The sequence below is a fragment of the Lygodium microphyllum genome, unplaced genomic scaffold (assembly GCF_053477565.2).
Source record: "Lygodium microphyllum isolate KBCC unplaced genomic scaffold, Lygodium_microphyllum_v1.1.10 scaffold_40, whole genome shotgun sequence".
NCBI lineage: Eukaryota > Viridiplantae > Streptophyta > Polypodiopsida > Schizaeales > Lygodiaceae > Lygodium > Lygodium microphyllum.
This window is the reverse complement of record NW_028229523.1, coordinates 1,412,745-1,430,548: the sequence shown is the minus strand read 5'-3', so window position 1 is coordinate 1,430,548 and position 17,804 is coordinate 1,412,745. Positions and strand designations below refer to the sequence as shown.

General features: G+C 38.7%; 1 protein-coding gene across 1 annotated transcript in view; it reads right to left on the bottom strand.

Moving 5' to 3' along the window:
• LOC148009105 (protein AUXIN SIGNALING F-BOX 2-like) overlaps positions 1-17,430 on the bottom strand; it is a 35,931-nt gene extending 18,501 nt beyond the window's left edge. The window contains exons 1-3 of the mRNA XM_087673814.1: positions 17,219-17,430; positions 16,908-17,168; positions 15,532-16,024 (exon numbers count right to left, since the gene is read on the bottom strand). Coding sequence (XP_087529940.1) covers positions 15,532-16,024; positions 16,908-17,168; positions 17,219-17,430 — 966 coding nt within the window. The remainder of the gene's footprint in view (positions 1-15,531; positions 16,025-16,907; positions 17,169-17,218) is intronic.
• Positions 17,431-17,804: the final 374 nt, after the last annotated feature.

The window sequence follows — 17,804 nt, the reverse complement described above, 5'->3', positions numbered from 1 at the left end:
TTATCAATGTAATGGTTTCATGCATGTTTGGTTCCACATTCTATCGATTAGTTGATACAAGTGGTTAAGTATAAATCAAGAGAGTACATCTTTGAAATTCTTAAGAGTGCCATTCTTGAAGTGGGGCATCAAAATGCAGACCAAGTGTGCATGGATAATGCAGCCAATTGTGTTTGTGCTGGTCACTTGGTTGACCAAGAGTGGCCAACCATTTTTTACACCCGTTGCACATGCCATAGCCTTGATTTGCTATTTGAGAATATTGGAGAATTTTCTTGGGTGAAGCCTATTTTGGAACAAGTTGTGCAAGGGGTGACATTTGTCACACGAAAAAATACAGTTCTTGCTTTGTATAGAAAGTTCAACTCAAAAGAATTGCTTCAACCACCACAAACTCGGTTTGCATACATGTGTATCATTTTGGCAAACATGTTGGATGAGAGAGTCTTCAATGGATTGCACCACATGGTTGTTAGTGATGAATACTGTAGAAAGAAAGTAAGCAAAAGTGCTGAGGCTTTGCAGGTTTCATTCATTGTCTTGGGTTCTTCATTTTGGACCAATGCCAAGATGATTGTAAAGCTATGTGCTCCAATTTTAAAGATTTTGCGTCTTGTTGATAGAGAGGGTGCCACCACAGGGTTAGTGTATAAGCTCACTGATCCCATAATAGAAAAGATTGGAAGTCTTGAGGTTTTCGATGCTTCCAAGCTACAAATCAAGGCACTTTGTGTAAATGGATAGAACATGATGCACTCTCCATTGCATGCTACTGCTTTTGCTTTCTATCCTATTTGGAGAGCAAAGAATCCTAACAATGACAAGGAGGTGAGTAAGGGTTGGATGGATGTAGTTGAACGTGTTTCAAACTATGATGTAAGTGCTCAAGGGGAGTTATATGATCAACTGGATAAGTCTATAAGTCTAAGTCAAGCGCATTTGCACGTACTATTGCAAAGGATGAAAAGAGGATGCATCAAGGTGTAAAATCGTGGAAAACTTTTGGGGCAGAGACACCAAATTTGCAGCACTTGGCACTTAGGATATTGTCTCAAGGGACTTGTGCTTCACCATGTGAGAGAAATTGGAGCACTTTTTCTCCCATTCATACAAAGAAAAGGAGCAAGCTTAAGCCAAAGAATATAAAGAAGCTTGTTTTTTTTTATACACATCAATTTGTGTCTCATAAGCAAGTTGAAAGAAAGAGAATTTGAGAATATAGAAGTGACCTTGAAAATGCTAAATAAGGAAAAGGATGATGAAAGGCTGCTTGCTTTGCAAGAAATGAGAGATGAAGATGATTTGAATTCAACTCTCATGATAGTGGGTGCATCGAGCGTTGGTACCTCTAGTGTGCCACAAGATGAGTTGGAGGATGAGGGGGATAATGCTGGAGATGAAAATGACTCATGAATCAACTTAAGTAGCACATGCCACAACAAGTCTACAATCTAGAGTCTTGACCCTTGTCTCTTTAGTCTCTTGGGTTGCCTCTATAGAGTGTAAAGTACTATGATGCATTATGAGTCATGACATTTTGTGACCTTAGTGGGCTGATTATAATTTATGAGTCAATGAGTCATGACATTTTGTGATCTTTGTGGAAATTCACGGTCCCCTTGTCAAATTTAATTGTCTTTTAAGCTTGTTTTTCAAAGTATAGGGTTTATTGAAATGCCTACAGCTCATATTAAGGTTCAATTTATCATTCTTATATTTTTTTTGTCTTTTAAGAAAAACATTAGGGCGATGTATGATTCAACCCAAGAGTTTGACTCATACTTCATACTTTCATACCCGTACAAGTATGAAAGTATGAGAAGTATGCTATCAACTATGACTACCAATTTTGATTTGGGCAAAAACTTGGATAGTTCCACACTCCCATATCGATTTTTCCTCTTTAGTGAGCATCAAATTCTTCAACATGGAGGCTTTTCCTTCCAAGGCAAAGTTACAATCTTCTTTAGTGCTACCATGGAGATCATTCATTTCATAGATACTCAACTAGGCATGCACTACACTCTTCTTCATCAGATGCTTCTCCTTTAGCCTCCGGCATCAACAGGATGGAGTGATAGAGGGTGCTTATTTCGCCTACTTTTGGAAAAATAGAGAGGGAGGTCTCATTCTCTTGGTGCTTACTTTTTTCACCATTGGGGGTGAAGGAGAGCACATTTTGGTAGTGAAAAGGGGCACTATTGCAAAAGGGTGCTTAGGCAACTGAAAATTTCCCATGATGTTGTTAGAGATTTGTCATCCCCTAGACTAGCATTTCTCAAGTTACCATTGGTGCAATCAATTCTCTCGAAGGTACTCCCAAAGGGCATTATACATTACTCCTATCAGTTTGGGTATAATTTCCAACAATTGCCCGTATCTAGGCAAGTTTCATGGGTTGGACAATGCCACACAAGCAAGTCATATTTATGGCAATTAGTACAATTGATTGGTTGGCCATTTCTAGTGGTTTTGGACCAAATTTGGTAGGTCAGCCAAATCTGGCTGCAATCGGCCAAATTCGGCTGGCCGACCTGCCATATTTCTCCCTTATTTATCTGGCCATTTATAGCATGCCCTCTTCAGTTCATCTTTGCAGTATTGGGTGGAGAGATCTAGCTCGAGGAGATACCCCTACATCCCTTGTACATCTGCCCTCTTCATTTCAGCATTCATTAACTCCAGATTTCTGCACTCTCTCTCTCTCTCTCTCTCTCTCTCTCTCTCTCTCTTGTCCATACACTTCCGCATTCCCTACACTCTGACAGACGTTTTAAATGTCACCACAACATGTTAAATGTCAACCTTTTTCACATGACATCTTGCATTTCTCCTTGCATCCTCCATGCGTTGGCATTGCATCTATATGAAACAAAGCCCTTGGATAGAATCAAAACAAACAAAAGGAAGCATCCCTCCAAGGTGATAACTATTGCATTGCGGAAGCATACTCCCTTTTGCATTGTCAAAGACTAGTCAACTTGGATCCAAACATGTGCAACAAGCATCCCTCCAAGGTGATAACTCTTGCATTGTGAAAGCATACTTCCTTTTGCATTGTCAAAGACTAGTCGACTTGGATTGTCAAAGGTAATGTATAAAACTCATAGTCCTAATGCACAACTCAACAAAAGGAAAGAGAACCCAAGAAAGGGAGAAGAGATATTCAAATCCTTATTGCAGCAATAAAATAGAGATTTGTACAATCATCTGCTCCAAAGACGAAGCTCTATCCAGCTCTTCAGTTCCATGAAGTTGCCTGACTATCCTATTCAGAACAACTCTTCACTCCGTCTCCATCTGCCCGAATAGTCTTCCCGTCGATCTAGCCAGAATTTCTCTTGCTTGCCCTGATTTCACATGCACTCCAACACACAACTAGACTCGCTTGCTGCTCCTCGCAACTTGGCACAAACAAAAGAAGAAGAAGATATGACAATTGAGAACCACCAAGATTATCTCCACATTTTGGATATTTGAATAATAGTTAGTGCCACATTGGCTCGAGTATAAAAGGACGTACGAGATTATTTTTCAGCATCTTACCATTCACTTCAAATACCTTCATAAACACTATCAATGGTCATTCCTTCACTATCAAACACATTGCAAGCCATGATTCATGAGTTTTTGGATTCCCTTTCTCCTTCAAAGGGGGTTTCAAAGCGGATTTTCTTCCTCTAGGTTCAAATCAAATGACTACTCATCATATGCCCTTCATCCACCTTGGCAGAAAACCTTTTTATGCTTATCTATCCCGAAATGGGGTGGTCATCCTCAAACTACCCTCTCACCTATTGATTACCCGCAATCTAATGGTTCTATCCAGTCTGAAACCTTGGATGTTTCAGCCATGTCTTAGTGGCAGCACCTTTGTTCCTTGTCTTACATGGAGATTCAAGACAGGAATAGTGTCCTCTCTCTAAAGACCCAAGATCAAGCAAGATTTCATATTCTTAAGGCTTGCCAACATGGAGACATAGAGGCTGGCTTCTCTCCTAAGGTCAAGTTCCAAGCATCCTCAGCTATCACCTTGCCTAATATTCTTCCTTACAAGTTTTCTCTTAGCTAGAGTTTTTTCTTTTCTTTGATTCAAGGTGTTACCCTTCTCATCAACTACCCATGCCACATAATTGTCCTTACGTGGGGATACCATTATGTTTGTATTTACAACACATTTAAAAGTTGTACAAAAGAGGAGCATGTCTCTCTCACTGCTCTTAGGGTACCTTAATGGCTGTGTTGATCAACCAAAGTCATGTCAAGAAATGATAGGCTTACAAGGAGGAGCATGCCTCTATCACTCCTTTTAAGGCATAGTGCATTAATTCCTAATTTTGGAATCCTTTCTTTACATTATTCGCATTCACTACAATGGTAGTGACAAATGCTCCAAAATCCCCCATGAATAGGAAATACGTAGGCATTCATCACAAACCCTCTTTGTTCATCACTCTAAGTCAATCTCCCTCTTCATCTACTACAATTCATTACTCCTCTCAAATGCCTAGTGGACTTGCCCACTAGAGTGGCTGATTGCTACCACCTATGGCTGTTTGGAGCTGCCCACATCAACTAGAGCTATCGCCCTAGTCTATTGGCTGCCACCCAACTGTTGAGCTAAAAAATGCATTACAAACTAATTAGCTCTCTAAAACAGCCCCAAAACATGTATATTATCCAAAGTTTCATTAAACAATGCGCGGTCCTAGAGCATGTTCAAACTCTATTCTCATAATCCAAACCCTAGCATCACTTCACATGGTATTAGAGTTGGTGCACTTCTAAATATTTACATGAGGCTATCATGCATTGCTTGATTCGTTCTTGATTACACTAGGCGTCACATGGATTGCTTGATTCATTCTTGATTACATTATACGTTACATGCCGATTCACGATGGCTCAAACCACTCTATCTTCAAATTCTTTGATGTTGTCACATGCTACCCCTACAATGGAGGCTTTGTTGAGGCATTATGGTCTTGATTCAAAGAATAGCGCTCCATCCACTAACCTTTCTTCTAGGAATCATTCGCAAAGACCGAACTCTTCTTCATCTCATATTTATTTACAAGGTGCATTTAAGTCGGGGTCCTCCACTGCTAAGACTGATCTCCTCTCAAGAGAGAAAAGACAATCCACTCTAGAAATATCTAAAAGTTCAAATTCTTCACAATCAAGCCCAATGGCAAGTTTATACAATCCATTTTTGTGTAAATCTGTTTATGGTCATACTCCTTCAATTGTGCACAAACTGACTATAAAATACCTGAGAAACCCAATTCACTACCACTGTGAATTGGAAGAAACCTCTATGTTGTTTTGCAAGGTAATCCTTCATCCTTTGTTTCACACTTGAGCATGAGTTTGGTGCTTTTCATTCACCTTCACATTTCCCACCTTTCCCTCCCACTTTTGCTTACACATTTAGATTCACACACATTCAATTTAAACCCTTTAGACCTACCACAGGTTATCCGGTTTTAGCTCACGTTGTCTTTGATGCAAATTTAGGTTTTAGCCCATCATTAGACACTCAAGGGTGTACCACTTTGCACCCTAGCACTTTGTTGCCAAGAATGTCATCCATGCACTATGAACCTTTCCCATATCTGCAAGTGAGTGACTCTTTCCTATGGTCTTGCTGTCTAGGAAATCCCCCTCCAGCACATTATACCACTCTCCTCGATTGCCTAAATGCATGAACCCCTTTCTTGTGCTAATGAGGCCCCTCCTTTAAAGGACTCAAGGAGTGGATAGAAATCACCTAGCCACTTCGACCCAATATCACCTTCCCCAATTGATCCTAAACACATACAATGTTCCAATCCCGACGCTCAATCCGCTTCTTTGAAGGAATAAGAAAGTGGTAAAGTACATCACAAAGACCCTCCTAGCATTACTTGCCTAAAAGAATATGATTTATATATATTGCCAAAAAAACCAGCCATGTAGATAACAATTGTCGCTCAAAGGCCAAGGGTATCATTCAACCCACACCAAAAATCCCACCATCCACAACTAAGGATATTTCACCCACACCAAAGTTAAATCCAATCCCCATTTCTCAAACCAATATCGACCCCTTTTGTCAATAATAGTGTCACTCCAAGGAGGTTGAGAGGGGAATCTTATCAATGCAATTTCTCCACCCCCTAGTATCCATGCTCATCAATGTTTAACCATTGATGCAATGGATCTTGGATCTCCCCTCAACCATCAGTGTCTCATGGCATCACTAACTGGTTCGTTCATTACCATCCTCTAGGCTAGTTTCTTAGGCATCCTACGTTCATTCATAAGAACCCTAGACTAGCTTCCTTTAGACTTAGCCGTACTTTTTCAAGTCTTCCATTACACATTTCCTTTTATGTATTTACTTCGACAACAATGTCAATTCAAAAATGGTTATTTAAATTTCACATATATACTATCAATTTGCAAAATAAAAAGTTGCATACTTGTCCAAGGGCAAAAAGTCATTCTTTTTGAAAGCCTCTTCTATCTTATCCATAGACTCATTAAGAAGACCCATGGTGCTACCCTCCATATTATTGATGTGTAGCATTGTGTAGATAGGATTGAGAGTTCTCACCATAGCCTCTACTTCTTTCCACCAAGTATCAATCATTACATTGCGCAAAAACAACATGAACTTTGGATAATCAAACTCATCCCATTGCTAATCAACAATGCTGTCGCCAACCCTTAGAAGGTGTCTCCTTGCTATGATCTTCCCCTAGAAGGTCCCAACTGGCTATCACTTGCATCCAATGCTGATTCCGCACAAGTAGAATGACCAACATCCTTCTCTCTCTCTCACTAGTTCAAAACTGACTGAATGGCTAAGACCTAACTCCCAAAAACGTTTTCTTAATTTGCATGGGCATGTTTGCTAAGTGACAACCTTCCATACTCATTTTTTAGCATTATCCAATCATTAAATTGATTTTTAGAATTAAATAATTCTGAAAAATAATTTCAGCCCTTCTAACCCTGCCAAAAATCTAATATACCCATCCATTATTAAATTGGCTAGGCCATTTGCAACCTGGAGTGGTTCCCAACCTCTATTGCGTAGAAACATGAAATGGGGAATGGAAACGGGAACAGGGAACCGAGATGGGGAGTGTGACGGAGACGCCAAACCTAGGGAACAAGGACGTGGGAACAAAAACGACATTTAAAAATTTAAAATTCATGAAAAAAAATTAATATTTCACTCATAATCCATGTGGACTCTGGAGTGTTAAAACCCAAGTATATAATCCACAAGGACAAATCATTTTAAGTTTTAAGTTTAAAGATATCATACATCATTCTAAAACTACTCATTAGAAATAAAATTATAACTTACAAGGCTCAAGAGGTAAGCTATATCAATTATAAAATGCATAATACATATGCCATAAATGATAAAACAATGAACAATGAACTAAACTTTAAAGTCTAAGCTGAAAGAACATGCCCACTGTCCCATTGCCAAAAAACTTAAAAGATTACAAATATAAAGTCTAATCTTTGAAAGAACATGCTCATTGCTCCAAAAAAAACTACACATATAAAGTCTAATCTCTAGACTGAAGCAAAATGTGGCATGCCAAAATAGCCCAAAGGGCAACTGCAAGACTACAAATACAAATATAATGTCGGCATGGCACAACAACCCAAGTGTCACACTGTCATCAATGATTATAATATCATATACAATACAATGTACATGTGTCATGTATCATGAGACTCATGATAAGTAAACTAAATCAAAGATCATCATCATGATCTGAGGCTGCTCTAGCTACTCCTGAAGTGTCAACCTCATCATCATATGTACCATGAATTGCTACATCTCCCTCAACATCAGCATGTCCCCTCTTTTTGTTTCATCTCCCACTCTGTGAATGGATTGGCCTTTGTTGTCATACTGTTACATAGCATCCTTAAATTAGCACTAACGAATACTAGATCGTTTACCCTCTCCTCACCAAGACAGTTTCTCTTCTTTGAAGCAATGTGAGTGTATATACTCCACAATAGCTCCAAACAAGAGGAGCTAACTGTCTAACTCAAAATACAGATGGCTAGTTGCTGCAACTCAGGACCATCCGAACCATAGTCCTCCCACCACAAAGCTGCCCCAATCTTACAGCGATCCTCCTATGCATCCCCACAACCAAAAGAACCCCGAAAGGTCCTATGACATGAAAGCTGGTCTTTGATCTTTTATCTAGTGCCATGATCAAACACTAGACGAGACAATATAAGTCTCCATGCATCCATAACCTCAGTGTCATTCTCTTGACCCTTGCCCTGAAACTCAGCATCCACAACAAATGCAGCTGCATGCATGGGTGAGCTATAGGAGTTTCACCTCATAACAACTAAATGGCGTATCTCCTCATATGCCTCATCATTTTGTGCCAACTCTTACAGCTTTTCATTCAACCTATCCATAGCCTGATATACCTTGTCAATGCAAGGTTGCATAGCATCTACTCTGACCTCGCTGCACAAAATTAAATGTGGTCATGATTTTAAAAAAGCATATCATTGATGTATCCGCCTCTTCCTTGTTCTTGGGATCCCAACTAGCATCAAGTGTGCTTTGTCTACGTGCAACATGTGGCGTTGATGCCGTGGCCGATGCAATGTTTGCAATAGGTGTGGAGGTAGCACTTCTTAATACTGACCCTACTCTAGCCACATCTAATGGGAATGGTGTCACAAAAGTTGCAGGATTAATTGCAACAGTTCGTGGTCTAGATGCAAGATAAGCTTGTTGATATGCTACACCGTCTCAAAGCTCCCTTTGCTTCTCCAAGGTCACATTAGGACAAAACTGGACCTTTGAAATTGGCTCATGTAGGAGATGAGCTCAGACATGATTATGCATAAAATGAAACAAGTGGCAATTAGTATTCCATATTTTAATATTTGAGTAACTTTGAAAAATTAAAATCAATAAAAATTCAAAATAGAAATGCTCGGTTCATGGAAAATGCTCGATTCAATGGATTACCTTGTTTGCTCCACTAATTCGCTTGTATGGGCAAAGCTTGCAAGCCCATGGTCGAGATCCTCCACCACTCAATGGACGGTCAACTACTTTTTTCCACTATGACCAATCATCAGACCTTCTTCCTCAACCACCAACCCAACGAGCGAGGCAAGAAGATAAATCCATATTAGGTTGAAAATTGAAATAAAAATGCCTCGAAAGAAATGAGAAATCGAGTCTCGAGAAAAGGGAGAAGGCTCAAGAGTCAAGAGTGAGGGTCCAAGCCCTAAGGAGAAGTTGAGAACTTGGCACTTAGAAGAGAGAAGGAAAAAGGAGAGAAGGGAGAAGGAAGAAAAGAAGAGGATAAGAATGGAGAACTTGAAACTTGGAGAAGAAGAAAGAGAAGAGAAGAAGAAAGAGAAGGGAGAAGGAAGAAGGAAGAAGAGAAGGGAGAAAAAAAAGAAGGGAGAAGAAAGAAGAGAAGAGAGATTGGAGACTTCAGCAGGTGGGGTGTTGGCCACTGGAGCAATAGGGGCCCTAGGCAAGCTATAGCAGAGAGGAGGCAAGTAGGACATGCAATAGAGAGAAGGTGAGGGGAAGCGTGCAGTCAACAAGGCCCAAGCAAGCAAGAGCGTGTAGGATCAACGAGCGGGCGAGAGCAGCAACGGCATGAAACGATGAGTGGAAGCAACCCAAGGTAAGTGGGATGCCATGTGGAGTTCCCTGTCTAAAACGGGAAAGGGAACATTCCACAGTTTTGAAACGCATGCCATGATGGCTTCATGCCGAGAGCAACGATTCGACGTGCCGGAGGACCATTCTGACAGTTTCCTCTTTCTATGCTCTATAGATCCTTAGGCTGGCATAAATTAATTAATTAATACTAGTCCCTAATGTCACCCCTCATAAGTATTGTCCAAACAACTGTCCTAAGGTCAAAATTGACACCAACTAACCACCAAAAACCAATTGGCATAACTTATCATAGTTTTTGCCTTTGAGATCCACTGTATCCTCGAGGTCCTTAGCACGTTACCATGAAATGATTGCCATGTGTATCACGTGCTAAACAACCTTGCGCATTTGATTAATAACAAGTTATCAACAAGATTAAAGAATCTCAAAATTTCACGTCCCCATGATATATGCTAGGTGTTAGGGCTAATCTTTCCTTGTATTGAGATCCAGGAGCATTCAAGCTCTCTATTTTGTCTAATCTGTTGTTGCTAAATTTCACCCTTTTCGATTAAGTACTTGCAAGTTAAAGTCTATTGGCCTTTGGACTACTAAAGGCTCATCTCAAGATTCAGTCTGCAAGTTGAGACATTTGATTCTTTCTTTTAGATTATCTATTGTTGTAGCACTTTTTGGGATGAGACTCAAGAAAAATTGCCCTTTTTTTGCAATTCTACAGCTTTTATTCGATATATTCTATGTTGAGCCACCAAAAGTAAGGACAACATTAAGACAAAATTATTATGCATTAAGTGCTCTTTTAGCCTCACAAAAACAGTCCTAAAAAGAAAATTAGTACAACAAATACCCAAAAACTCCCTATATAAGGGTATGTTTTAGACATCTACTCTCATCCTAATTCATTTACCACTCCATTTTCAACATAATCTTCATCTTCAAACTCTTCCAACTTGCTATCTATCTATCACAAGTTTCCACTTTCCTCTAGTGTTACTACCCACTCTCTTGAAGGTATTCCTTGGCAAATAAGTCGGGTTTGTAGAGAGGAATATAGAGTGTGTGAGGTAAACATTGTGACAAAGAACTTAGAAACGCAAGAGAACAATGAAGTGATGAATTATGCTCATTAAATCATGTTGAATGAATGCTTATACAAAGGAGTAAGCGAGCCTCAAGGTTTCACGTCTTTAGGACTAGTATTAAGATGAGTAGAGCGGAGTCAACGACCCCAATCAAAGGTCAAAGACGATTACACTATCTTGGCTGACCAAGTAGCAACGCTTGTGAAGAAATGCTCTATGGGGGAGAGTAAATTTCAATTCTCTAGGCAAGGGGAGATAGAGAAGGCATTTAGTGATGATTGACAATATTCGAGTGAGTGAAATGCACGAGGACATGACATTGTATAGCTTTGCTTAGCATTTGATTAAAAGTTAATCAAACGTGCAAATGTAACTTCATGTTGAGAATGACACGATAAAATAATATTTTCGCAGATCATCAAATTCATGAAAAAAGACAATAATTGCAAGGATACCAAGAAACCAACAAATTCAAGTGACGTATTAAGACAACTTTAGTCTCAATACTAGCACAACATGGTGGATGACTATATACTAGCCATGGCTTAAACCCACATCTCTCTTAAAAGTTTAATGCAAACTAAGGGTAAGCAATCAACTAAACCTCAACCATATCTATGCCCCTTGAAATGTGTGAGGCACATGTCAAATATTTTACAATGCACCTTAAAATATCAGTTGGTGCTAAAGGCAAAAGTTGTAATAAGTTATACCTGACAAGTACTAGGTGGTACCAAGTATCAAAAGTTGGCCTAAAACATTTAATTAGCTATTAGTACCAATGGTGACACTAAGGCATTAGCATTAATTAATTAATTACTGCCAATTCTAGACTAATGAATACTCAAGATCACTTAGGTGATTAATTGGCCATGCCAATTAAATTGTTGGCTGATTAGGATTTTTTTTCTGCATAAAAATAATTAGTAAATTAATTATCAAAATTTGTATTCTAAAAATTAATTCAATGGGCTAGATAATGCTAGAAATCAATTTACAAGACTGCCTTACCCATGTAAGTTTAGGAAAGCTAAATTGAGGGTAAAGGGATAATAAAACCTCGTTCTGCCATTTGGAGCTATTGGAAACATAGGTTTGGTTGTGTTGTTGCCTACTTTTGGGACCATTTCTCAACCATTAGAGACCATTTTGGTGAAGGCATGGCATATTCTTGACCAGGGGAAGCTAATGATCGCGACAGGTGCACTATCTCCTAAAGATTACAATCTTTGATGCCCCTTTGTTGTTGAAGAATCCATTTGGCCTTGGAAAACCAAATCAACAACTTAATTTCACCAAATTCTCATGGCAAATCTCAAAATTCTCTCTTTACAACAGTCTCTCTTTTTCTCCAACCATTTTCCTACCATGCTCCAAATTTTTTAGCAACCTAGCCAATAGGTCTAGAGATTTTGGGTGAATCTCTGCTGTAAAACCTAATTTACGACAAAAATTGGGATTTGACAACCACCTCGAGAAGCATGTCTAGATATGAAGGCTTGAAACTTGAATTTTCAAAGTTAAAATCAACGCACTACATGAGGATTCAAGAAGCCAGCTTGCCAGCATTGAATTTGGGGCGATTAATTTATTTCACAAGGAGCACAGATGAAGATCAATTCCCTAGCAAATCAAGGAGCAAATTGATTAAGGCTTGTTAGTTATTTATGACAACAAGAGGCACTTGGATTAGTAGAGGAGGTCTGAATCTCAATTATACTCTATCCATATGCAATACAACTTAAATAAATACCACAAGAGGCACCAAGTTTTGGATCCAACATGATGTCTAATGTCCAAGATTAAGTGGTGAGATTTGTATTTTTAATTTATGTGAATTTTATACTTCGTGTAATTAGTGTTAAATCAAGTTAGTACCATCGTATTTGAGGAGGAAGGCTAGTTTCAAAAATGTAGTCATTGAATTGTTGGTGATGAAGAAGATGGTGAAATCTCTTCAGGAAGGTAGTTACTATCAGGGTGATTGTGTCAATGAAGATAGCTTTGAAAAAGGTAGCTGCAATCAAGTGATTGTTGGGTAGGTCTTCAAAAGAAAAAAAATGCAAAGTATACTGAAGAATCCAGCTTGCTATAATCAAATGCAACTGCTAATGATGATATGGCGGGTGTCTAAAGTTGTTTGGATGATGGGTGGCTTTATAGGACAAGCTTATGTGGAGTAAGTAGCTGTTTGGTGCAAAAAATACACATGGGAAGCAGTTGGTAGTGAAAATGCAAATAGGCACGTAATTCTCTAGACTCGACGATAGGTTGGTGTGAACTTTCAAGTGAGGCTCAAGTTTGGCTTATGGGACATAGACACTCTAGGACCACATACCATTTAATGAAACTTTGGGTAATTTACATGTTTTGGAGCTGCTTTAAAAAGCTAACCAATTTATAAAATACATTTTTTAGCTCAACATTTTCCTTGGGCCCAAAACTAAAACCAAAGAGAGACTATTTATAAAATACAAACATTGGTAGACCAATTTATAAAATACAAACGTGAGTTATTTTGGGAAATTTAAGATTACTTAATACTAAAAAATCTTGCAAGTTGTTTCCTGTAAAATTGATAACCACATAAAATTATGCAATGCAAATAATGGATCTTGGATTCTTAGGTTGTTAAGTTAAGATTGTTCAATGACTCTAGTCTCTAGCATACTTAGTATATATACATATATGTTTTATTTATACGCATAAACACATACATTATTATTTATATTATAGTTTATTAGTATTTTCTGCATTTTGTAACACCCTCCCTTCTAAGAGAAATGACCCCACTTTCATGCCGTATCCTCAAAGGGTAGATGTGGACTTTAATCCGTCCATCCACGGCAGGTTCAACTTTCCCATTATCTATAATGCCAATAGCGCCTCCCATAAGGATGCCCTTCTCTTTACCCTCCCTGATTTGTACAATTCTATAGATAGATTTTTTTTTCACAAAAACTTTGAGCGGTCAAAACTATAAGACTTCGAGACTCCGTCCTGAATTCCAAAACTCATGTTTTCGAAACACTCAAAAACTATTATCTTATATTGCAACAATAATTGAGAAAGATACAAGATATGACTCTAAGAGCCCTAATTATACACTATGCACTACATTCCCACCCTTCATGTAAGCATAGAATATCCTTGCTCATTCTAAGATAGTTTTAATCAATCACAATCAACCTTCACTTGATCACGTGCAACTCTAAATACTCCAATCGACACTTGTCAACCCACTCACCAATGCTCATAACCTTCCCATGCTCAAGATCTCACCATTGTCTCACCAAGAGATCTCAATCACTCTAGATCACATCTAGCTAGAGAGAAGACAATGCTCAATGTTGAAGATACTAATTCCTCAGTTGCTTCAATTAACCCAAAACTCTTGGAAAACTACAAAATAGGCCATGCTTTTGACATAATCACAAAGCCAATCAAACTATTAATTTTCAAATGATCAATAACTGTTAAAACGACCGTCTAAGGTCATTTTGAATATTCAAAACTTTGACCAAATATGTATCATGGTCTACCATTGTTTCTAAGAAGGTTGACTCATTCTTCGGCCAAAGAGAGTTTAATTTACATAGGAAAATGTTGCCATATCATAAGTGTACTACACTAAGATTGCTACATTTGTTGATTCTTTACTGCTCGCTACCAAGCCTTCACATTGTTGTGATTCCTTTGGCATCAATTTTGATAGCTTGGATGGTTCAAAGATCTATTAAAGCACAACACACTTCAACATCTCTCACCTCACTCCCTTGAGAGACAATGGTTGTTGGACAATGCTCTACTCCTTATACATTCCTTACCATGATTCTAGCTCTCACCTTGAAACCCCTCCTAAATGAACTTGAGACAATGAATTTGAGGCAGCAATCAAAGCTTAAGACAACGAATTTGAAAATTTACTAAAAGAAAGGACTTGCTATTATATACATTGTAAACAGACATTGCTTTGATAATGGTCTTCAATTCCAAGCTAATAATCCTTTGACAAGATTACCAATTCACTACTCGAAATGACTATCATGGATAAAACCACAAAAAGTTTTCCATGTTCTTTTGCAGCTTTAGAAATTTAGTGGGGATCCACTTAAGGGTCACCCTATTGTATATTTATCAGCCCCAAGTTAAGAAACTTACAAACTTCATGTTCATCAATCTTAAGAGATCAATGTTCAACACTCGGGCGCAAGCTCTCTACCTCTCAATCTTGTCTCATGTGAATGCCAATGAACCATGTATACCATTGAGATACTTAGCAATTAAATGGCCCCTTTCACATGGACAATATAAGATTACAAGAATGAATGGTCAAAATGACCATAAATACATTCTCTATAATTGATAACACACAACATCACATCAAGCAACTCAAAAATAAACCAAAAATATAGTGAAGTAATCAGGCTGGCATGTAGGTAAAGTCTTATTCACCTATCTAGGTTTATATGAAAGGAAAACAAAGACAATTCTACCAGCAATGCCATATAAAAGAGAAATCTTCGAAAAAAAGTACTAACATTTCTTCAACTTAGATCCAAAGAAATCTTTGAAGTTTTGCACTATTAGCTTCACTGGCAAGTTTGAGAACATATTAAATTCCTCATACCACTGATAATAATATTCAAGAACCATACAAATTCCTAAGACCATTACCTGCAAAACTCCCAGTTTTCAAACTAACACAAAACAATTTCTTGCAACTAAAATCACAAAGCCAGAAAAGAGGTGTACCCATAAACGGCGCAGATTAGGGCAATGACCAGCAAGCTTGCCCAAGTCTATGCCATTGACTGGTGTGTAGCTCAGATTTAATGATACCAGATTTCTGCAGACAGGATATATAATTGAAAGGTGATTTTGGGTTGTCTCCCAAAAGCCTGATAAAGATGTCAGATTTCTGCAATTGCTAAAAGAGCTCTGTAGCCTTAACAGATCTTCAGTAGTGATGTCTTGAGAGAAGGAGCCTGTTCCAAGTTCACATAACTGGGGAGCTCTGAAAAGCAACTCCTGCAGCTGTTCCAATGATACAGACCTGTTCAGTTTCAAGCTTTTCAAGTTCGAGCACCTGGTCACAAGCTGTTCCAAAGCCTGAAAGTCCACCTCATCCTGAACAGTTTCAAGATTTAGGGATACAAGAGAAGTACATGCCGCCTGGAATTGGGTTACAAATGAGCCAGACAAATCATCCACTTTATTCTCAAGCAAATCAAGGCATTGCAAGTATCTGCCAAGATGACAAGAATTTGCATTAAGATCATCCTTGAAATATAGGTTATAGTAAGACTACAGTAACCTGTAAATCGAAATGAAGTGCATGCATGCAGAAACAAAACTGACATGGACCAGAGCAACCTACACTATGACTACAAATCCACCAGTACACATACAAATCAAAAATCCAAGCACCAGTAAGAGCATACAGAAACAAGTTGCTCTCAGTAACTTGATGTAGGAGTGCTGCAAACCCTCACATAGACAAAGGGCATACAGACCCAAGTGATGTAGAATAGTGCTCAAACCATCCAATACAGCCAGCAGTAGCAACTTGATGACAATATATTTTTGCATATGATCACAAAACTATGCCTACAGGTATTTAAAACCTTGCTGGTTTTTCAAGGGGGTTACAAAATTGAGTAGATCTCCGTTTCATAGCTTAAAATAACACCTGATATCAGAAAAGTGGCTAAGAGTTAAAACCTTATATCCTGTCAAACTACATTTAACAATAAAACACTAGCAGCAGCTTACAGACCCCCAAGTGTACCACTCAAACAAACCCTTCTCATTAACCAAGCATACAGACATGCTCAGAGCATCTAGAGCAAACTAAGAGATTATGGTATTTGGGATTCAAGAAGCTTACAGACCCAAGTGTACCACTTAAACAAACCTTTCTCATTAACCAAGCATATAGACATGCTCAGAGCATCTAGAGCAAACTAAGGTATTTGGGATTCAAGAAACTTAGTTTTGACCATTAAATGTGAAAGCGGACTCCTCAAACGAAATAGTAACTAAAGCCACAAGAATGGACCATCACATCAGCATATATACAGATCTTGTGACAAACTGAGGTGTGAAAAGAGTTTAAGAGCACTTCTTACTTGCAACTTCTCACAATAAATGCAAGTCCATCAGAGCTGAAACCTTCGCACATAATCAAGGTTAAACTCTGAAAGTTGTTCAAATGGGTTGCAATCCTTGACAGACTTTCATCGGACACAGTCATGCGTCTCATTCTGAGCTTTTCCAATGAGGGATAAGCTGTGCAGAATGCCTGAACCCAGGGATCAGCATGGGCACCCCAATTACTAGGTAACAAGCCAAAATCAGCAAATCTAGGCTTGCCTTTGAGAGTGACAGAGGTGACATTAGGAAATCTCTGAGCAAGCCTTTCTGGTGTTACAGCATAGAGGTGACATTAGGAAATCTCTGAGCAAGCCTTTCTGGTGTTACAGCATAACAGTTGCTTATAAAGACATGTCTCCTGCTTTCAGCTTCTACCTTGTACCAAGCTTTACAGACAAGAGATACGCTGTTCCTGTCCTTGTCTGTGCTGATGAATTTCAGGACATGCTCCAATACATCTTCGGTGAAACAGGCAGCAGTCTCTTCTCTTCCCCTCATACGACTCCAAGAAAGGCTCAAATTATATAGCTTGCTTGTCTTCTCAGTAAAACGATGCCTTTTCAGGCTGATTCACTGCACAGATGGTTGACTATAGAAGAGAAAGCCAACAAAATTAGCTCCTCTTGATGGAACTCTGTGACTGTAGATGTGTTGAAAGTATCCCGGAACTAGTCCTGATGGAACACTCTTAGATGAAATCAGAAAGTTCTGAAAGTATGGTGGAACCTAGTCAACGTACAGCTTGTCCTGATGGGACACCTTAAACACAATAAGATTTGCATTAAACAAAGAAGCTTGTTAGGCTAAAGAGTAGTTGCAAAAGCTCCGAGGCAATTGCCAGCAGAATGCAATAAGCAGAATTTTGCTGCGTA